A 24,000-nucleotide genomic window follows, 5' to 3' on the forward strand; every position below is an offset into this window, starting at 1 on the left:
ATCTTGGCCCAACTTTCTCCCTTCCTGGAGCCCAGAAAGCATACCTGGACAGGGGCAAAGCAGGACACTCTGCTGTGACCTCTCTGGCCACAGCCTCTCACCAGGGTGTGGTCACTTGTCATGAGCAGTATTCAAAACCAGGAACCGAGGGGTGGTCTGAGCGCCTTTAAGCCCCAGGGTTTAGGGGCTCCTGGTGAGTCCCCAGAGAAGAGTCCAGAAGAGGAGGATGGAAGGGGGGTGGCCTGCTAGGAGGGGAATCGTCTTGTGCTTCACTATCAGCCTCCTGCTTCAAGGTAAGATGGGGCAAGAACAGGGAAGACCAGAGTGTGGTTCTGAAGGATATCTAGGAACTTCCTTCTGGCACTTGAAGGACATTAGAATTAACATGTTAAATAGTTCTTCCATAATGTCAGTGTTTTGATTTCCTTTTGTGACAAATAGAAAGACATTCCACTGCTCAGGACACACAGCCCTCCTCTCTCCCTAACTGCATAGAGATCTACCAAACTGTCCCATTACACCATTTTCATTGTCCTCCAGTGCCTCTTCCACCACACCCTCAACCTACCCTCCCTGTCTTTTTCCTTTGATATGGCGTCTATGAAAAGAGTAGCCCTGAAGGAGTAAGTAAAATACTAAGAGAGGGTGGCAATCCATCTGAGGGATTGCCTCCATGAGGGAATATTTGTTCCCAGGCTGGGTACATACCTTAAATGTTATGGAAAGAGATGGAGATCACACAAAAGATCACACAAAAATGATACACACTGTATCAGCTGAGAACCTGTGGCTCCCAGACATCATCATCATGGAATTGTGCGTATCTGGGTGGGGGAAAGCCAGCATGAAGTCCATCTGCAAAGAACAGCTGAGGGTCAGTGCAGGGCATGGGGACACCAACAGATTCAGACTGGGGCACAGCCTCAGTTAGGTGACTCCCACAAAACACTATGAGCAGAAGAGATGAGAGAGTGAACTTAGAGAAAGAGCCCAAAAGGAGCACAGTAGGGGAAGACCTGGGATGGAAGGGAGTCAAAAGCTGATGAAGGCACCCACAGCACCCACCTCTCCCTGACTCTCACAAGCAGCGTAGATGTGGATCAGGGACCTCCAAGCCTCACCGCCTATGTCAGCAGTGAAGGTCGAATACAGTACGACAGGCCAATGAAGGTGACCAGCACCTGTAATCTGGACATCTTCCACTTTCCTTTTGACCAACAGAACTGCACGTTCACCTTCAGTTCCCTCCTCTACACAGGTGAGCGAGACACATTTTGGTAACCATTTAAGGTTCAAGGGGAAGATATTTAAATGATGTAGGTGTTACTTAGGAAGGTTTTACACTAGTGTTTCTCGACTCTGGCTACCCACTGAAGCTTTTTAAAAATACCAATAACTATGCATTACCTCAGAAATTCCAATTTAATTGTTCCAGGTGGGGCTCAGTTACTGTGATTTTTTATATCTCCCCAGGTGATGCTAATACGCAGAGAGGGTTAAGAACTACTGCTTTAATTCCTCAATAAAGTAAATAAATTAAATAAATAAATAAATACTACTACTTTAGATCTTAGATGGCCCTTGCACAGAAGAGGCCCACCTGACCCTGAGTTGCTGCACATCTATAATTTTTAGTTCAAACCTTTTAACATTAATAGCTAACACACTTAAACTGATAATTAACGTAACTGAATGCCACCAGGTATCCTGTGGCAGAACTGGACAAATTAATCATTATAATAGGCATGTGTGTAATTATAAAAATATTGAGCTGTTCAAGACTGAGTCCACTAAAACAACACCATAGAATTGGGGAATTGAGAAGAAAAACAGGAAAGTTCTTGACTCATGTTTGAGTCATATCTAATCTTCCCATAACTTTGACTTCAACAACAACAAAGAAACTCCCAATGCTGCAGCCCACACATATATGAATTGCTGGTCCTGTGACCCATCTGAGACAAACTGGATGCCCTGCTTTAAAGGACAGAGAAGAGAATTTGTTGAAGAAGCTCAGTGAAGGAGGAATTGAATCTTGTGTACAGGAGACTTGAGGAGACTTCTGGACTGAGCGGCCCCGGCCTCCCTTGCAGTGGACAGCATGCTCCTGGGCATGGATAAGGAATTGTGGGTGATAACAGACACGTCTCGTAACGTCATTCTGACCCAGGGGAGTGGTAGCTCCTGAACATCGACAAGGCCACCCCAGAGACGCTGGTGGACAGCAACCTATATGACCAGATCATGTTCTTTGTAAGTCCAGGGGCCCCTGTTTGACTTCCAAGCCCAGTTGCTCTGTGATTTTCCTCTTGATCTAAGGCCCTTTGGGATGTAAAAATAGTTCCAGGGGGTTAAGCCCCTGCTCCTCACTCTACCCCCTACCATAACTGCCCTCAAGAAGGATCCCCAAGGCCTCTGCCCTGCAGAGAGGAAGAGCAACTGGGCTGTTGTAAGAATGGGCAGTCCTGTCAAATGCTCCAAAGTGCCCCACTTGCCCCTAAAAGTCTACAGTTGTGTTCCCAGCAGGTGGAACATAAGGGAAAATTAGACAACAAAATTGGGGGCACTTTGGAAGAGGTCACAATTAAATGCATCTGTTACCCAACGAGGTCATCCCATGGCCAGCCTAACTGGACATCAGCAAGGATTGGATAATCAAATATAGAGTTGAGGAACTTCCCTGGTGGTGCAGTGGTTAAGAATCCACCTGCCAACGCAGGGGACACGGGTTCAAGCCCTGGTCCGGGAAGATCTCACATGCCGTGGAGCAAATAAGCCCATGCACCACAACTATGAGCCTGTGCTCTACAGCCCGCAAGCCACAACTACTGAGTCTGTGTTCCACAACTACTGAAGCCCGCACGCCTAGAGCCCGTGCTCCACAACAAGAGCAGCCACCACAATGAGAAGCCCACACACAGCAACAAAGAGTAGCCTCCGCTTGCTTCAACTAGAGAAAGCCCAGGCACAGCAACGAAGACCAAATACAGCCAAAAATAAATAAATTAATTAAATAAATTAAAGAAGACAAAAACAAAAATGACTTTCCAGGAAGCACTGGCTCCTCAGTACATTTATTATAGCTCCACAAACACTGAGGTAAAGAGTTCTCTTACAGAAGCTTTGACACTTCACCCTAAACAGGTGTAATCTGATTTGATTTTAAGTCTCTGAGACACTTTCAGAGATTCAAAAGAATGAAAAGGTCAATCTCATTTGCAAGAAATTACTATAAAATACTGACAATTGCAAAATGTCCCTTTCATCAACCATTTCCATTTCATTTTCTTTTGTGTCATTTTTTTACTCTGAGAGTTCTTCTGATTTCACAAAATCAAATAGAGAGGGCTTTATGAATATACATACCTGGAGGAGGGCCAGGAAGACTAGTTAAGGGCCTCAATTAAAGGGTTCAAGTTACATAGTTGTACAGCCACACAATGGAATGCTTTGTAGCCATTTAAAGTGAGAATACAGATCTCTGTTAAAACCATGGAAACAGGTCCATGATATATAAAGTGGAGAAAACAAGTTACAAAACACTATGTATACATAATTTCTCTTTTAAAAAATAGAGTGCTAGATAGAAATGCAGAGAAAAAGGTATGGGTGGCTAGACACCAAAAAAAAATAGAGCAGATTTTGTCCTGCATAATAGGATTATGAGTGATTGCTATCTTCTTTTATATCCTTGTCTGTGTTTTCAATGAGCATGTATTATTTTTACAAAAAAAAAAAACCAAAAAACCAACAACAACCTATTTTTTAAAAAAGAGTTCCGTATTAACAGTACTTCACACCGCCACCAGCAGATATCCTGTGGAGGACTCTTAACAGCTAGCTGGGAGCAAGGACCCGAGGAGAGAGAGAAATTGAAAGGGAAATGAAAGAATATGAAGGATGAATATCTGGATTATGTTTTAATTATATTCAGTTAGATGAACAGATTTCAGGGATTTATTTATATTTCTGCCTCCACTTGGAGAGTGTGCCTTCCTAAAGGTCAGGTATAATGTCTCATCCATTTTTACAGTTCAGTATATGGTACCATGATCATGATGCCTGACACATCATAAGGGCTTAATAGACTTGTTGAACTATTAAATGCATGAATGAACACCAGCCAACCAAGAATCAGTGTCTATTAGCTCTAGGTGTAATCCCTTTATCCCATCTTGGCATTCCATCTTTCATGTATTATTTAAGCCAGTCTGAGACATTTAGTCACCCAAAGTAGTTTCTTATTTCAGTATTCAATAATTCTTAAGCAATATCTTGAATCTTTAACTCAGCCTTTTAACATATTAAGTGCAACACACAGCTGGCATGCCGAAACCTTACATAATAAAGAAGGTTTTCCTTCCTTCACATAACTTTTTAAATTAAACTTTGTATTGCAATACAACATACATACAGAAAAGTGTATGCATCTATGTGTACCACTCAATGAATTTTTAAAATTGATCACACCTGCATAACCACCACCCAGGTGAAGAAATAGAACAACTTTAGGAAAAACACTCCTTGGGGCCCCTCCCAATCATTACTCCCATTTATTCTCTCTGAAGATAATCACTAACCTGACTTCTAGACTCGTTTAGCATGTTTTAGGATTTTAGATTAATGGAATTACAGTATGTATCCTTTTATGTCTGGCTTTTTTTCCTCAATATTATGTTTGTGAGATTTAGCTATGTTGTGTGAATAGCGATAGTTTGTTCATATTCATTGCTGTATAGGTTTTCATTTAACTACTTTTAGGTTAGTAATTGTAGTCTTATTTAGGAGTTACCAGACTCAAACTTACATTAGTTAAAATCACTGCTCACTTATTGATATTAAAAGAACATTGGGGGACCTCCCTGGCAGTCCAGTGGTTAAGACTCCATGCTTCCAATGCAGGGGTGTGGGTTCTATCCCTGGTCAGGGAACTAAGATCTCATATGCTGCAGGGCACAGCCAAAAGAAAAGTTTAAAAAATAATAAAATAAAAATAAAAGAACATCAGCAGATTGCCTTCAATCATGCATTAAACTAGATAATTTAACAGTACTTGCTTATCTCCCTTTATACCCTCAGTTAAAGGGTATAATATCTTAAATCCTTCTTGTAACAAGGAAGGGGATGAAAAAAAGTTGGGATGCTAGATGCATGGTCCAAAGCCTTCTCTCTTCAGGAGAGGGTTCACTCAAGAGTTGAGGGTTCCCTCTTGACCATATGATATTGTGCTGGGAGGAAGAACTGGTTTACAGTGAGAGTATGTCTCCACCTTTCCTACCCATTTCCATGTGGGTATTTTCTCATTTGCCTGATATGTGAGAGTCACTCAGCTAGCATAAATATAAAATTATAACTATAAAACTTCTGGAAGAAACTAGAGCAAAACATACTGCAACACTGTGATAAGCAAAGATTTTGTACACTGAACAAGGGACTATAAAAATAACCAGGTGTATTAGAAGAAGCAAATATAATTTCTAAAAACAAAAAATATAATTATTGAAAAAAAAACTTCAGTGGATAAGTTAAAGCAAATTAGAGACAGATAAAAAGGAATTGGTGACTTAGAAGAAAAGGCTGAAAATATTTCTCTGCAAGAAAGTGGCAGAGAGAGACAAAGGAATGGAGAAGGAAAAATGAAATGAGGAAAGAAAATCCTAAATGAAACCAAAAGTCAAAAAGGAAGAAAAAAGAAACAAAGTGTGAAATAAGATGGCAGAAATAAACCCAAATATGTTAGTAATAAAAATAAATCTAAATGTACTAAACTCAACAATGTAGTTAGTATTTGTTTAGTTGGATTTTTAAAAGACACACCTAAAATCTAAGGACACAGAGAAGCTAAAGGTAAAAGATAGGAAAAGTTATGTAAAGCAAATACTAATTAAAAGCAAGCTGGGAGGTGGAGTCAAGATGGCGGTGTGGGAAGACACGGACTTACCGTCTCCCTGCAACTAGGACGCCTGCCGGCCGCTGGTGGGGGACTCTGTTGCCCAAGGAGATGGGAGGAACCCCAAAGTGAACTGGTAGGAAGCAGAGGGACTGAGAGGGAGGAGAAGTGGAGGCCAGACAGGATCAGCGCCCCTGAGGCCAGGGAGATCAGGACAGGCAGGTGGGAGGGACTCTCCAGGAAGAGCAGAAGAGGAGCAGAGGGCGATCGCCTGGCCCACTGGGGCTAGGGAGCCTGCTGAGCTCCCAAGCTGGTACCCCCCCCAAGGCCCCCACCAGGCCACGTGGGTCCCTGGGGGCATAGGAGGGAGGCCTGGGGAGATCAGGAGAGGCAGGCAGGAGGAGCCATCTGGGAGGAGCGAGAGAGGAGCAGAGGGCGATTGCCCTGCCCACTCGAGCCCAGGAAGCCTGCTGGGCTCCCAGGCGAGGTCCCCTGCCCTCTGAGACCAGGGGTGGGGGGCACACCTGGGCCCCTTCTGTTCCTTGAGCCTAAGCCTCAACCCCCATAGCCCCCAGGGCCTCTTCCAGCCCTGTGGGTCCTAAGCACAGGCCCAACCCACCACCCAAACCTCACCCTTGCTTAGGCCCCGCCCTCCACAGCCAAGACCTTCCCCCTCACCCCTTTTTTTTTTCTTTACCCTCCTCTTTTTTACTACTGTGGTACTGATGTACCTTCTGGTTGTTGATTTATCTATATTTTTATTTTTATATTTTTCCTAACATATCTGTTAGTTTCCTAGCCTAATTTATTTTTTACTTTGTTATTGTTTTGTTTTGTTTTGTTTTGCCACCACACGTGGCTTGTGGGATCTTGGCTCACAAGCCAGGGGTCGGGCTGAAGCTCCTGCGGTGGGAGCTCTGAATCCAAACCACTGGACTAACAGAGAACCTCAGACCCCAGGGAATATTCATCAGAGTGAGGTCTCACGGAGTTCGTCATATCAGCACCAAGATCCAGCTCTACCCAATAGCCTAAAAACTCCAGTGTTGGAAGCCTCAGGCCAAACAACAAGTAAGACAGGAACACAATCCCACTCATAAAAGAAAAAAACTGAGACGGCAAAAAAATATGTCACAGATGAAGCAGCAAGGTAAAAACCTACAAGACCAAATAAATGAAGAGGAAATAGGCAATCTACCTGAAAAAGAATTCAGAGTAATGATAGTAAAGATGACCCAGAATCTCAGAAATAGAATGGAGGCAGACTGAGAAAATACAAGAAATGTTCAACAGAGATCTAGAAGAACTAAAGAACAAACAGACAGAGATGAACAACACAATATTGAAATGAAAAATACACTCAAAGGAATCAATAACAGAATAACTGAGGCAGAAGAACGAATAGGTGAGCTGGAAGACAAAATGGTGGAAATACCTGCCGAGAAGCAGAATAAAGAAAAAAGAATGACAAGAATTGAAGACAATATCAGAGACCTCTGGGACAACACTAAATGCACCAACATTCAAATTATAGGGGTCCCAGAAGAAGAAGAGAAAAAGAAAGGGTCTGAGAAAATATTTGAAGAGATTATAGTTGAAAACTTCCATAACATGGGAAAGGAAATAGTCAATAGTCAATCTACCCAGCAAGGATCTCATTCAGATTCAATGGAGAAGTCAAAAGCTTTTCAGACAAGCAAAAGCTAAGAGAATTCAGCACCACCAAACCAGGGTTACAACAAATGCTAAAGAAACTTCTCTAGGCGGGAAACACAAGAGAAGAAAAAGACCCACAAAAACAAACCCAAAACAATTAAGAAAATGGTAATAGAAACATACATATCACTAATAACCTTGAATGTAAATGGATTAAATGCCTCAACCAAAAGACACAGACTGGCTGAATGGATACAAAAACAAGACCCATATATATGCTATCTACAAGAGACACACTTCAGGCCTAGGGACACATACAGACGGAAAGTGAAGGGATGGAAAAAGGTATTCCATGCAAATGGAAATCAAAAGAAAGCTGGAGTAGCAATACTTGTATCAGATAAAATAGACTTTAAAATAAAGACTGTTACAAGAGATAAGGAGGGACACTACAAAATGATCAAAGAATCAATCCAAGAAGAAGATATAATAATTATAAATGTTCATACACCCAACATAGGAGCACATCAATACATAAGGCAAATGCTAACAACCATGAAAGAAGAAATTGACAGTAACACAATAATAGTAGGGAACTTTAACACCTCACTTACACCAATGGACAGATCATCCAAATAGGAAATAAATAAGGAAACACAAGCTTTAAATGACATAAGAGACCAGATAGATCTAATTGCTACTTATAGAACATTCCACCCCAAAGTGGCAGAATACACTTTCTTCTCAAGTGCACATGGAACATTCTACAGGATAGATCACATCTTGGGTCACAAATCAAGCCTTGGAAAATTTAAGAAAATTGAAATCATATCCAGCATCTTTTCTGACCACAACACTCTGAGATTGAAAGTCAATTACAGGAAAAAAACTGTAAAACACACAAATACGTGGAGGCTAAACAGTGCACTACTAAATAACCAAGAGATCACCAAAGAAATCAGAGAAGAAATAAAAAATACATAGAAACAAATGACAATGAAAACATGAGAACCCAACCTATGGGATGCAGCAAAAGCAGTTCTAAGAGGGAAGTTTATAGCAACTCAACCTCACCTCAAGAAACAAGAAAAATCTCAAATAAACAATCTAACCCTAAACATAAAACAGCTAGAGAAAGAAGAACAAAGAAAACCCAAAGTCAGTAGAAGAAAAGAAATCATAAAGATCAGAGCAGAAATAAGTGAAATAGAAACGAAGAAAACAATAGCAAAGATCAATAAAACTAAAAGCTGGTTATTTGGGAAGATAAACAAAATTGATAAACCCTTAGCCAGACTCATCAAGAAAAAAAAGGAGAGGACTCAAATCAATAAAATTAGAAATGGAAAAGAAGAAATCACAACTGACACTGCAGAAATACAAAGGATTATAAGAGACTACTACAAATAACTATATGCCAATAAAATGGACAACCATGAAGAAATGGACAAATTCTTGGAAAGGTACAATTTTCCAAGACTGAAACAGGAAGAATTAGAAAATATAAACAGACCTATCACAAGTAATGAAATTGAAACCATAATTAAAAATCTTCCAACAAACAAAAGCCCAGGACCAGACGGCTTCACAGGCGAAATTCTATCAAACATTTAGAGAAGAGCTAATACCTATCCAGCTCAAACTCTTCCAAAATATTGCAGAGGGAGAAACACTCCCAAATTCATTCTATGAAGCCACCATCACCCTGATACCAAAACCAGAAAAAGACGTCACAAAAAAAGAAAATTATAGACCAACATCACTGACGAACATAGATGCAAAAATCCTGAGCAAAATACTAGCAAACAGAATCTAACAACACATTAAAAGGATCATACACCATGAACAAGTGGGGATTTATCCCAGGGATGCAAGGATTCTTAAATATATGCAAAACAATCAATGTGATACACCACATTAACAAATTAAGAAATAAAAACCATATGATCATCTCAGTATATGCAGAAAAAGCTTTTGACAAAATTCAACACTAATTTATTATAAAAACTCTCCAGAAAAATGGGCATAGAGGGAACCTACCTCAACATAATAAAGGCCATATATGACAAACCCACAGCAAGCATCATACTCAATGGTGAAAAACTGAAAGCTTTTCCACTAAGATCAGGAACAAGACAAGGATGTCCACTCTCACCACTCTTATTCAACATAGTTTTGAAGTCCTAGCCACAGCAATTAGAGAAGAAAAGAAATAAAAGGAATAAAAATTGGAAAAGAAGAAGTAAAACTGTCACTTTTTGCTGATGACATGATACTATACGTAGAAAATCCTAAACATGCCACCAGAAAACTACTAGAACTAATCAATGAATTTGGTAAGGTTGCAGGATACAAAATTAATGCAAAGAAATCTCTGGCATTTGTATACACCAGCAATGAAAAATCAGAAAGAGAAATTAAGGAAACACTCCCATTTATGATTTCAACAAAAAGAATAAAATACCTAGGAATAAACTTGCCTAAGGAGGAGAAAGACTTGCACTCAGAAAACTATAAAACACTGATGAAAAAAATCAAAGATGACATAAACAGATAGAGAAATATACTATGTTCTTGGATTGGAAGAATCAATACTGTGAAAATGACTATACTACCCAAAGCAATCTACAGATTCAATGCAATCCCTATCAAACTACCAATGGCATTCTTCACAGAATTAGAACAACAAATCTTAAAATTAGTATGGAGACACAAAAGACCCCGAATAGCCAAAGCAATCTTGAGAAAGAAAAACGGAGTTGGAGGAATCAGGCTCCCCAATTTCAAACTATACCACAAAGCTACAGTAATCAAGACAGTATGGTACTGGCACAAAAACAGAAATATAGATCAATGGTACAGGACAGAATGCCCAGAGATAAACCCACGCATATATGGGCACCTAATTTATGACATAGGAGGCAAGAATATACAATGGAGAAAAGACAGCCTCTTCAATAAGTGGTGCTGGGAAAACTGGACAGCTACATGTAAAAGAATGAAATTAGAAAACTACTTAACACCATACAACAAAATAAACTCCAAATTGATTAAAGACTTAAATGTAAGACCAGACACCATAAAACTCTTAGAGGAAAACATAGGAAAAGCACTCTTTGACATAAACCACAGCAAGATCTTTTTTGACTCACCTCCTAGAGTAATGGAAATAAAAACAAAAATAAACAAATGGGACTTAATTAAACTTAAAAGCTTTCGCACAGCAAAGGAAACCATAAACAAGACAAAAAGACAACTCTCAGAATGGGAGAAAATATTTGCAAATGAAACAGCAGACAAAGGATTAATCTCCAAAATATACAAACAGCTCATGGAGCTCAATATCAAAAAAACAAACAATCCAGTTTAAAAAAATGGGTGGAAGACCTAAATAGACATTTCACCAAGGAAGACATACAGATGGCCAAGAGGCACATGAAAAGATGCTCAACATCACTAATCATTAGAGTAATGCAAATCAAAACTACAATGAGATATCACCTCATGCTGGTCAGAATGACCATTATCAAAAAATCTAGAAACCATAAATGCTGGAAAGGGAACCCTCTTGCACTGTTGGTGGGAATGTAAATTGATACAACCACTGTGGAGAATATGGAGGTTCCTTAAAAAATTAAAAATAGAACTACCATATGACCCAGCAATCCCACTACTGGGCATATACCCTGAGAAAACCATAATTCAAAAAGAGACATGTACCACAATGTTCATTGCAGCACTATTTACAATATCCAAGACATGGAACCAACCTAAATGTCCATCGACAGATGAATGGATAAAGAAGATGTGGCACATATATACAGTGCAATATTACTCAGCCATAAAAAGAAACGATATTGAGCTATTTGTTGTGAGGTGGATGGACCTAGGGTCTGTCATACAGAGTGAAGTAAGTCAGAAAGAGAAAAACAAATACCGTATGCTAACGCATACATATGGAATCTTAAAAAAATGGTACTGATGAACCCAGTTGCAGGGCAGGAATAAAGAAGTAGACATAGAGAATGGACTTGAATACTTGGGGTGGGAAGGGGATGCTGGGGCGAAGTGAGAGTAGCATCAACGTATATATACTACCGAATGTAAAATAGTTGGCTGGTGGGAAGAAGCAGCATAGCACAGGGAGATCGGGCTCGGTGCTTTGCGATGACCTAGAGAGGTGGGATAGGGAGAATGGGAGGGAGGCTCAAGAGGGAGGGGATATGGGGACATGTGTATGCATATGGCTGATTTGCTTTGTTGTGCAACAGAAACTAACACAGTACTGTGAAGCAATTATACTTCAATAAAGATCTATTAAAAAAAAAAAAAGGCAAGCTGGAACGGTTCTATCAACATCAGACAAAATTGTCATTAAGACAAAAATAATTATTCAGAATAAAGAGAATCTCAACATAACGATAAAATGTTTAATCACTTGGAGAATATAAACATTATAAAGTTGAATGCATCTAATAAAATAGCCTCAAATATATATAAAGCAAAAATAGAAAGAATTATTAAAAAGATAAAGTGACAGTTCTGTAATTATAATAGATTTCAACACATCTCAAGGTGATAACACATTATTGAAAAAATAATATACTTTAACCACACAGTTAAATTAGATTTAATGAGAATATATAGAACTCTACAGTTAACAATTGGAAAATACATTCTTTGCAAGCACATCTGGAATATTTACAAAAATTAACTATATATAGACTATAAAGCATGTCTCAAAATTTAGTAGCAGTCAGACTGTATTCTCTGAAATTATTGTTATTATTATTAACACTTAAATAGTACTAATTATGTACCAGCACTGTTCTAAGCATTTTATAATTATGACCTTATTTAATCCTTATAACAACATGATGAGATAAGAGCTATTACTATCATCCATTTTATAGATGAAGAAACTGAGGCAAAGAGGTGAAGTAACTTAAGTAACTTACACCCAAGATCACACAGCTTGTAAATGGTGGACCTGGGATTCACACTGAGGGAGTCAAGCTTTAAAGTTCATGCTCTTAACCACTTTTCTATGCTGCCTCTTTAGTCACAAGCTAGAAACAAAAAACTTTTCCACATTTGTAGACTAAAACGTATGTTTCTAAATAACTCATAGATCAAAAAAATAATTGATTTTTTTAATCCCTTAGAATTGAAACTAGTACATAACAACACTTGAGGGAGATAAATATTTCAAAGGAAATGTGCAACTTTAAATAAATATATAGGGACTTCCCTGGTGGCGAAGTGGTTAAGAATCCGCCTGCCAATGCAGGGGACACAGGTTCGAGCCCTGGTCCGGGAAGATCCCATATGCCGTGGATCAACTAAGCCCGTGTACCACAACTACTGAGCCTGTGCTCTAGAGCCCGTGAGCCACAACTACTGAGCCCTTGCACCACAACTACTGAAGCCCACATGCCTAGAGCCCGTGCTCCACAGCAAGAGAAGCTACCGAAATGAGAAGACTGCACACCACAACGAGGAGTAGCCCCCGCTCGCCGCAACTAGAGAAAGCCTGCACGCAGCAATGAAGACCCAACACAGCCTAAAATAAATAAATTTATAAATAAATATAAATGAAAAGAAGAAAGGATGCCACAATTCTCGGAAATGTGAAAGTAATGTGTAGTAACAGATCAGTGGTTACCTGGGGTCAGAATGGAGTGGGGAAGGGCAGGAGGGAGTGGTTGCAAAGGTTATAACCACTCTTTGGTTGTGATGATGGTTTCACAGGTGCATATATATATATGTCAAAACTCGTCAAAGTGGAGTCTTTGAACAGTTTATTTTATGCCAATTATACCTCAATAAAACAATTTTATAAATGTGCCCATAGGGAAAAAAACTTAAAAGTTATATGAGGGTGTAAAGTGAAAAGTCCTTCTGCATTCCCCACCTGCCACTACTAATGTCTTTGAAGTCTCCCATAAGAACTTTCCCAAGCATATCCATCTCCCTTTCCTCCAAGGAGGTAATAACTCTTCTAAATTTTGTATTTATTATTCTCTTACGTTTTAGTTTTACTGCATAAGCATATTTCAAACAATCTGTTGTTTAAATATGTATATTTTGGAATACACATATGTTAGATAATATTATACTGTATATATTACGCAACTTGTTTTTTATTATTCAACATTGCACTTTTTTTTCCAACGTTATACTTTTGAGATTTAACCATGTTGATAGATGAAGTGAAGTTAATTCAGCTCTTTGCTGCATAGTATTCCATTACATAATTATCTGCACTAATATTATAGCCGCTAACCACATGTGGCTACTGAGCACTTAAAATGCAGCTGTTATGACTGGGAGACTGAATTTTTAATTTTAGTTAATTTAAATTTTAATAGCCACATGTGACTAATAGCTACATACTAAACAGTGCGCTGCTAGAGTATGCACCTAGAAGCAGAACTGCTGGTTCTTACAATACACACATCTTCACAGCATATTGTTTTCCAAAGTGCTTTTACTCCCACCCACAGTGCACCCACAGTGCGTAGGAGTTTCTGTGGCTCTACAGCCTCACCAACACTTCTATTATCAGACTTTTAAAATTTTGCCATCTATTGAGTGTGAAATTATATTTTCTTGTGATTTTAAGTTCATTTGCTTTCCATAATTGCAAATGAGATTGAGTTTCTTTTTATTGTTTAGTGACTGTGTTTCCCCTTCTGTAAAATGCCAACTCAGTACATGGCTTCAGTACATTTTTATAATACATGGGGGAAGTAGTTGTTGTTATTCATTTATAGGCATGTCATATTTTTCTATTATTATTTTGTCAGTTATGTATGTGTTACAAACATATTTTCTCAGTTTGTGACCTGACTTTTCATATTTAGTGTCCTTTAATGAACAAAAGTTTTAAATTTTCAACATTGCTGAATTTATGTTTATCACTTTAGGGTCCCGTGTTAATAAATCCTTGCTTATCCAAAATCTGAAATTTCTAAAAATGCAGAAAAACTGGATCACTCACCCATCATTGGTGCTAATGTAGAATGGTATTGCCACTCTGGGAAAGAGTATCCCAGTTTCTTTAAAAACTGTATATGCAGGGAGTTCCCTGGTGGCCTAGTGGTTAGGATTCCAGGCTTTCACTACCATGGACCACGTGGGGCAGCCAAAAACAAACAAACAAACAAACAAAAAATTGTACATGAGAATACCATACAATCCAGCAATTACACTTCTGGGTATTTATTCCAGAAGACTTATGTGCACACAAAAACCAGAACACAAATGTCTCTAGCAGCTTTATGCATAATAGACAAAAACTATAAACAACTCTGTGAAGAAAAACATATTTGACCCCTGCTCCCAGTTCCTGACACAGAGTTCCTAAAACCCTGTAAATTCCTGAGTGATAGGGGTGTTAGGAACATCTTTTGTTCTGATATTTGGTCTTTGATCCTGTTCCTGACACAGACCTCCTAAATCCCTTGAATTTCCTGGATGATAGGAGCACTTTTTGCTCTCCTGAGGTGACTTTTGGTGGACTCCTGGATAGCTTCAGGATGGGGACTGTTCACTAGAAAGACCAAGCCATGATTAGAAGCTCCAACCCCCAGCCTCTGAAAAGAGGAGAGGAGCTGGAGATTGAGTTAATAATCAATCATGCCGGGCTTCCCTGGTGGCGCAGTGGTTGAGAGTCTGCCTGCCGATGCAGGGGACGCGGGTTCGTGCCCCGGTACGGGAGGATCCCATATGCCACGGAACAGCTGGACCTGTGAGCCATGGCCGCTGAGCCTGCGTGTCCAGAGCCTGTGCTCCGCAACGGGAGAGGCCACAACAGCGAGAAGCCCACGTACCGCAAAATAAAAAAAATCAATCATGCCCATGTAATGAAGCTTCCATAAGAAATCCTGAACTATGGAGTTTGGAGAGCTTCTGGATGGACGAATACATCCACGTGCTGGGAGGGTGGCACACCCCAACGCCACAGGGACAGAAGTTCCTGTGCTCAGGACCCTTCCAGACCTTGCCCTGTATGTCTTTTCATCTGGCTATTTATCTGTATCCTTTATTATATACTTTATAATAAACCAGTAAACACAAGTGTTTCCATGAGTTCTATGAGCCATTATAGTAAACTATCAAACCTGAGGATGGGGTTGTGGGAACCCCTAATTTATAGTCAGTTGTTCAGAAGTACGGGAGGCCTGGGTTTGTGACTGGCATCTGAAGAAGGGGGCAGTCTTGTGGGAATGAGACTTTTACCCGTGGGATCTGCACTAACTCTGGGTAGTTAATGTCAGAATTGCTTGGTATGAGGGGGGAAGAAACTTTGGACACATTTGGTGTCCAAAGTGTTGTGAGTAAAACAGAGGAAATAAGTGTTTTCCCTTAAAACTCAGAAGTCCTTCACCAGGTGAAAAACAAACTGTGGTACATCCATACCATGGACTACTACTCAGCAATGTAAAAGGGGTGAGTACTTATACAGGCAGCAATCTGGATGGATCTCCAGAGAATTTTGTTGAATGAAAAAAGCCAATCCCAAAAGGTTACATATGCATGATTTGATCTATATAACATTCTTGAAATGACAAAATTATAGAAATGGAGAACAAATGAATGGTTGCCAGGTGGTGGAAGAATGGGGAGGGAGGTAGTTGTAGCTATAAAAGGGTGACATGAAAGAATCCTGGTGTTAATGTTCTGTATCGTGAGTGTAACAATAGCAATAGCAATATCCTGATTGTGGTATCTCAGTATAGCCCATCCCAAAGGTTTTCAATAATGTGAGTGTGAACCAGAACCATCCGGGGAGCTTTCAGACATACACACACAAACCTCCAAATGATTTTTCTACTCACACACATTACCTGACAGCGCCAGGGCTGTAGGCCTTTATAGACGTTAGATAAGGAAGGGTAAGTGGGAGAGTTCTGTTTTAGGAGAATGGCAAAATAAAGGATTAGGTTGGGGGAAACTAGATAGAGGAAACCTTATGAAGAAGCTATTCCAACAGTACATACAAGGGATGACGCAGTTCTGTACTGTGGTGCTAGCTGCGGGGACAGAGTTCTGAGAGGTTTATGTCTCAGAAAAGGAGCTTAGGGCTTCCCTGGTGGTGCAGTGGTTAAGAATCTGCCTGCCAATGCAGGGGACACGGGTTTGAGCCCTGGTCCCGGAAGATCCCACATGCCGCGAAGCAACTAAGCCCGTGTGCCACAGCTACTGAGCCTGCGCTCTACAGCCTACGAGCCACAACTACTGAGCCTGCGTGCCACAACTACTGAATCCCATGCACCTAGAGCCTGTGCTCCGCAACAAGAGAAGCCACCGCGATGAGAGGCCCGCACACCGCAACAAAGAGTAGCCCCTGCTCACCGCAACTAGAGAAAGCCCACACACAGCAACGAAGACACAATGCAGCCAAAATAAATTAAATAAAATAAATTAATTTTAAAAAAAGGAGCTTAACCTCTCAAGCAAGCTTCTTAACTAAGTATTGACAGTAATCCCTAATGTCCACAGTTGGATAGAGGATATACTTTTAGGTCTGCAACAAAATAATTACATGTTCTTGCCTCGTGAAATCAGCAAGTGTCCCCGCCACAAGAGAGCATACGCATCCCCTCCTGGTGGTCCTGCACTTTCTCTGAGGCACAGTTAGTTCCAGAAGGACCTGAGGCGACCTTTATCAGTGGCCTCACCTGCCCCATCTCCCAAGTCCCCCAGTTTTCCTGAAAGGTCCTTGTTACTCAAATTTAAACCACTTATCTAGACAAGGCGGCTAAACAGGCACTTCTCCCCTAGTCTTGGCCTAACTTCCTCCCTGCCTGGAGCCCAGAAGGCATACCTGGACAGGGGCAAAGCAGGACACTCTGCTGTGATCTCTCTGGCCACAGCCTCTCACCAGGGAGTGGTTACCTGTCATGAGCAGTATTCAAAACCAGGAACCAAGGTGTGGTCTGGGCTCCTTTAAGCTCCAGAGTTTGGGGGTTCCTGGTGAGTCCCAAGAGAAGAGTCCAGAAGAGGAGGATGGAAGGGGTTGGCCCACGACAGGGGAATTCCTCCTCTGCCTCCCTGTCAGCCTTCTGCTTCAAGGTAAGACGGGGCAAGAACAGGGAAAGAGGGGAATACTGTTCTGGGAAAATTCCAGAAACCCCCTCATTCCCCAGAACTAGAAAGCATCTAAAATAACTGGATTATACATTGCTTTTCTCTGTAGTATCTATATTTTGGTTTCCTTTGGGAAACAGATGAAACGCCCATTTCACTGATCAGTACGCATAGCGCCCGTCTCATTTGCCTGCATAGACATCTACCAAATTGTCTGTCCTTCCATGTTACCACCTTTCTGATTCCACCCCTTTATAATGTTCAACTCTTCCTTTATACCAAGATTAGTAACTATGAACAGGGCCGTTTGGGTCCTGTTAATAATAATATAACTCCTTTCCCACCTCACTTGGGAAGATCTTGTAGAGGAGGTAATGTGCAGGGGAAAGGACAATGTTTGCTTTCCCCCAGATACGCTTCTCCTTAGTCTGGAGATGTACCTTATGAGTTAACTGGTATGGGGAGACAGTAGAAGAGGCATGGGAAAGAACTTGCTGGGCTCAGCTACAGAATAACCGGAGTCACCTGCGGTTGGCGTGTGGGTGAGGTGGGCAGAAGGGCTTTTACGTATCGTCACATAGCTCCACCAGTCACATGGTAGATGATCAATGAGATCTTTTCAAGATGGTGATGATGAAAATGGCTCCCACAGATCTTAGAGGAAGTCATTGGGTTTGAGAAGGGCACAGAGCCCAGAACAGTGTAGGTAGTCAATAAATTTACATTGAATACAACGTTCCTTAAGTTCCCACATGTTTTACATCACACTCATGTTTACTTCTCCCCAAACTTTTCCTTTCAGGAAATGAGAAAACATGAAAGTGGAAACGGACCACTGAGAAACAAAATTTTAGGGGAGTTTTGTTCAGTGTCTATGAGGAAGAATCACAATAGAGCTAGACAGAAAAAAGTATGGTCAGACAAAGGCCAAACCTTTAGGGTTATGACTATGGAAGGAATAGGCCTCCCCAGAGAGGCAGTCTGCATACAGATTTGGGTAGGATTTATATGGGAGCAAAACCACAGGAAGAAAGGGCTGAGCCCTGACTCAGCTCACCACATCAACTTCCATCATTTGCCTACCAGACCAGACCAGCCCCCCCCCCCCACAGCCCTGGCAGGAAGAACTTGGCATCCGGGAATCTTGGCCTAAGAAGGAGGGGGTCACATGCCCACCCCATGTCCACATTTTCTTTCTCTGCAGAGAGGCTCTAGGGTCCCAGCCCTGGCACTCCTCTCACTTAGGAAACAGAAAAGCCCTATTCCCATCTCACGGGGTCTCTACTCTCTACAGAAAGGGCAAACATTTCAGCATCAATTGTTCAGTCTTTGAGCAGCGTGGCGTAGACCCTGCTGTCTTCCAGGCTATATTTAACCAGAAGGACTTCCGTCCAGTAATCAACTACAGCATCCCCACTCATATCAGCATCTCCTTCACCCTGTCTGCCATCCTTAAAGTGGTGAGTTTTGACTGATAACATTCTTTCCATAGCCTGCTAATAGGAAACAAGAACTCTTTACCCTGTCAATCCAACACTGCACCTGTCCAGTAGTGAGCAAAGGGTCCCCTGAATGAATTCTGTACAAGTTAAATGTTCATCCTATGGGGTGGAGAGACATGAAGGGGAATGCTGCTGTGACATTTCTGCAGGTAACGTTTGTCCTTGAGTCCTGCCCTTATAGGAAAATTATACTAAGAAAACATTCCCAATGGGCCCCCATGCTGTTTTTTCCCCTATATTTTCCATGCAACCTGCATTTTTCTGAACTGCTTTCTTTTGAGACTTGTAATTGAAAAGCTGAACTGTCACATGGGACCACTTAGGAAACAAAGGAAGGAGGTAGACTAGGACCTGATTTCATGGCATTAATGATCCGGGACGGGGATCTTTTGGTCAGGATGCACAACTTCAGCTGCTGATGTCATTTCTGTGGTTAAAGTTGATATGTAAGCTCAGCTTTCTTCTTCTCTTTTTCTCCTTGCCTGATTTTCTGGCTTTGCTTGCAAAAATCACATTTGTTGAAATTGACAGTGCCCAAGGAAATACACAAAGCCAACCAGAATGGGGCCAGTGCTGGTGACAAATAGCTTTCTGGGCTGCCAATCAACTTTGAAATTCAGATGGAAAAAAAACAGAAAGATGGAGGGCGGCACAGTTGGAAGCCCCTAAGTAAGCTTCAAGGTCCAAATGTATCCAGCACCCAGCTTAAGATTTCCCTTGAGCAGGAAGTGAAAGGCCAGTAAGACTTTGTTAGCTAGAGAAGAGTGACATTATCACCAGAAAGAGGAGAGGAATCAGAGTTTAAAAGGAAATGTGGTTTAAAAAAAAAAAAAACCCGCAGGGAATTCTCTGGTGGTCCAGTGGTTAGGACTCCGCACTGCCACTGCAGGGGGCACAGGTTCCATCCCTGGTCGGGGAACTAAGATCCCTCATGCCATGCAGTGTGGCCAAAAAAAAAAAAAGACCAAAACAAAACAGAAAAGCAAGATGCATAACAATGTGCACAGTATCATTCTATCTGTGTAAATAAAAATGAATGCTGGGATATATTTTTTTCTAGAATGATATATAAAAAACTGTTAATAATGGACCTGAGTTGGGGATATGAACTGAGTTGGACTAAATTAAGGAGGGAAAAAATTATTCTTTATATTATACCTTTCTGGAATTGTTGAAATTTTATCATATGCCCATAGTACATACATTTAGAAAAAAATACATACCTATGTATATATTTTTAAGGGACTGGAAGGGCAGGAGATGCTGACATAAACTAGCTCCAGGTTTCAGCCATAACCATCCCTCTGGGCCCTATGCCCTAGATCTGGAGTCACCCATTCATCAGCTGGGACCCAGGAGAATGTAGTGATATCAATAAACTCACTGTGACATCTGAGAACCTGTGGCTCCGAGACATCTTCATCGTGGAATCGTGGGTATCAGGGCTGGGAAAAGCTGGGGGAAGACCCTTCTGCAAGGAGCAGGCGAGGGCACTGCAGGGCAAACCCATTCAGCGGGACCACTGAAAACTTATTTCAGAGAGGAGCACAATCACAGCTCATCAACTTCTCTGCTAGAAATGAGAAAGCAGTAGGGAGAAAAGATGGCGGAGTGGCAGCATTGGGAAGCCCTGCCTTAAGAGCAAAACATAAACTGATGTGAAACCCAGAGCATTTGCGCCCCCTCCCCTTCCACCGCTTAGCAACGATGTGGATCACACTCTGGATGGCCTCTCCGCCTGTGTGACTAATGAAGGTCGCGTTGTGTACAACAAACAGGTTGCAGGTGACCAGTATCTGTAACCTGGACATCTACTTCTCTTTTGACCAGAAGAACTGCACCCTCACTTTTAGCTCTTTCCTCTACACAGGTGAGTTGCAGTGGTGGTTCTGGCACGGGGTAAACTGAGATCAACTGTGGGGCAACAAAAAAACACTCAGAAGCAAAGTCATTTTTTTAATTTTAATTTTTTGCGGTACACGGGCCTCTCACTACCGTGGCCTCTCGCATTGCGGAGCACCGGCTCCGGACGCGCAGGCTCAGCGGCCATGGCTCACGGGCCCAGCCGCTCCGCGGCATGTGGGATCTTCCCGGACTGGGTCAAGAACCCGTGTCCCCTGCATCGGCAGGCGGACTCTCAACCACTGCACCACCAGGGAAGCCCACGGTCATTTTTTTTAATGCATAAAAAGGGACAGTGGAGTATTTGCTAATTGGGGGTGTGTGGATGGTGGGGTAGGGGAAGTTGAATTTAAGAGAGAACAAGACTTCCTGAGAAAGCCCAGAATTGAAAGAAGGCAGTTGGGCAGCAAGGAAGTCACATTACAGGACTGTCTGAAAGAGGTAGCTAAAGCAGTTGTTGAATCACCTCTCTGAGCCCCACACAGAGTAGGTGCTGAGCAGATGTGTGCTGAGTGAGTGTCTCCCCTGCAGTGGAAAACACGTTGCTGGGCATGGACAAGGAAGTGTGGGACATAACAGACACCTCGCATGACATTGGCCACACACAAGGGGAGTGGGAGCTCCTGGGCATCAACAAGGCCACCCCGAAGATACCTGTGGGCTTCAGCCTTTTTGACCAGATCATGTTCTATGTAAGGCCAGAGACTCTGGCATGGCTGTCCAACCCCCATATCTTTCTCATCGTACACTTCTAAATCTCAGAGCCTCTCACCTCTTGCCCTAAGACCAGAAAGTCCCTGGGCACCATAACCCTCATAGCGTTCCTCTCTCCCAAGTCCCCCAAAGAAGTCCCCCTCTCTGCACCTGCCAGCTCTGGCCTAGGTTTGCTTTGGTGGGTATGGGGGAGTCCTATTAGTCATATGAAAGCTGCTCCTCATCCAGCCCCAGAAAGAGCCCCTGCTGGAGTGAGGACATTAAGAAAGGAAGAGTCTGGAATCATCTCTTGGTTTCCCTTCAGTTCTAGCTTCACCTGGTTCTCTGCTCTCTCCTCCCCACCAGGTGGCCATCAGGCACAGGCCCAGCCTCTACGTCATAAGTCCCCTGATGCCCAGTAGCTTTCTGATCACCATCGATGCCCTCAGCTTCTTCCTGCCAGTAGAAAGCGAGAACCGCGCCCCATTCAAGATGACACTCCTGCTGGGCTACAACGTCTTCCTGCTCATGACGTTGAATGACTTACTCCCTGCCAGTGGCACCTCCCTCATCAGTATGGCCCCCACCCCACTGTTGAAAAATGAAAAAAGAAAAAAGAAAGAGGCAGGGTAGGCGGGTGAACTGGCTAGATCTGCTGAGGCAGCAGAGGGAGACAGTGGTCATCTTAGAAAGGGCTCAGTGTGTGAGACAGAAAAAAGGGGGGCTTGGTGGTTCCTCTGGACCTGACTCACTCAGGTGTGCTCCTTCCCGCCACCCAGGTGTCTACTTCGCCCTGTGTCTGTCACTGATGGTGGTCAGCCTGCTGAAGACCATCTTCATCACCTACCTGCTGCACCTGGCCACCATCCAGCCCCCACCCAGGCCTCGCTGCCTCCGTTCCCTGCTTCTACACTGCACCAACCCAAGGAAATGCTGCCCTGCCGCTCTCTGGAAGGAGGATGTGGGCCTGGGCCTCACACCCACCCACCTGTCTGGTAAGAGAAATCTGCACTGCCCACACTCTCTGCACTGGGCCCAACTTCCCATTTCTCTAATCCTGTCTCCTTCCCACTTCACAGCTGCGTCTCTGCCCTCTCCACAGGACAGAAGGAGCCAGGGGAATTGGGAGGGAAGGAGCTGGGACCCAGAGAGGCAGAACTGAATGGTGGCTCAGGATGGACAAGGGCCCGGCTAGCTGACCTGTGGGTGCATTTCAGCCACATGATGGACACCCTGCTCTTCCGCATCTACCTGCTTTTCTTGGCCACCTCCATCATCCTCTGGAACACCTAGGAGTAGTGTTCTAACGGTGCAAGAACACCTGGTGTTCAGGTTTCCTTGGCTTCAACTAACCATCCCAGGCCCTGTTCCCCTGCTCCAGTTCACATACAACAGTCCCAGAAATGTGCCCGTGATCCCTGCTCCAGCCTTCCCAGGGCTTAAACAGAACTACTGCCGACTCTCTCAGAACTGACATTATATTTCCAAAACACAATGAATTCAGAATATACATGTTTATGTTAGAAATATCATTTTTACTGGAAAAGGAAGGCTTTATAATAAAGGCTACAAATATTTACCAAAAAATAATTCATGTTGCTGGAATAGAGGACAGGGATTAAACCTCTTGAAAAATAGGCTGAAATATTTATTTATTGTTTTAATAAATATTTATTGAGCATCTACTACCTGCTAGGCACTGTTCTGAATTGTGAAGATACAGCAGTGAACTAAACTGGCAAAAATCTCTATCCACACGGAGCTTACCTTGGGGGTGGGTGGAGACTGACAGTAAAAAAGATAAGTGAGAGAAACATAGAGTATGTGCTAAGTACCAAGGAGAAAAAGCAAATCAGGGAAGGCAGAATGGGAAATGTGCGGAGGGGCTGAAAGTTTAGGAGGGTGGCCAAGTTAGACCTCATGATAACTTCCTGCCGGGCTGGGTCCTGTGCATTGTTCCACAATAATGCCAGCTGGAGACTGCTGTAACCCAGTCTTTTACGAGAGGCTCAGAGGTTATGTAACTTGCCCAAAGTCATGCAGTTCTTGCTATTTTTAGTTCATTTTTTCAGGGATAGATTTCGGGTCTGTGCTTAATGAATGTTTATTGAGCCCAGGTGAGGGGATAAACAAATGTCCTTGGGTAACCCTGTGGGAGACTTGAGGAATCAAATACAATGTCTGTCCTCAACGAGCTTGTGGCACAGCTGGAGAACTAAAATACATATGTAAATAATTTCAATGAAATGTAGAACATGTTTT

At 42.2% G+C, this 24,000-nt stretch overlaps 1 protein-coding gene across 1 annotated transcript; it reads left to right on the top strand.

Moving 5' to 3' along the window:
* The first annotated feature begins 591 nt into the window (after positions 1 to 591).
* On the top strand, positions 592 to 23,031 carry HTR3C (5-hydroxytryptamine receptor 3C). Its single transcript, XM_060149023.1, is given in 11 exon segments — positions 592 to 623; positions 1,086 to 1,258; positions 5,080 to 5,134; positions 18,936 to 19,101; positions 20,466 to 20,575; positions 20,846 to 20,921; positions 20,923 to 21,013; positions 21,577 to 21,737; positions 22,105 to 22,312; positions 22,518 to 22,733; positions 22,841 to 23,031. Coding segments are annotated over 11 exon segments (1,479 nt in total).
* The last annotated feature ends 969 nt before the right edge of the window (positions 23,032 to 24,000 follow it).

This window comes from Lagenorhynchus albirostris, chromosome 5, assembly GCF_949774975.1.
Source record: "Lagenorhynchus albirostris chromosome 5, mLagAlb1.1, whole genome shotgun sequence".
Taxonomy (NCBI): Eukaryota; Metazoa; Chordata; class Mammalia; order Artiodactyla; family Delphinidae; genus Lagenorhynchus; species Lagenorhynchus albirostris.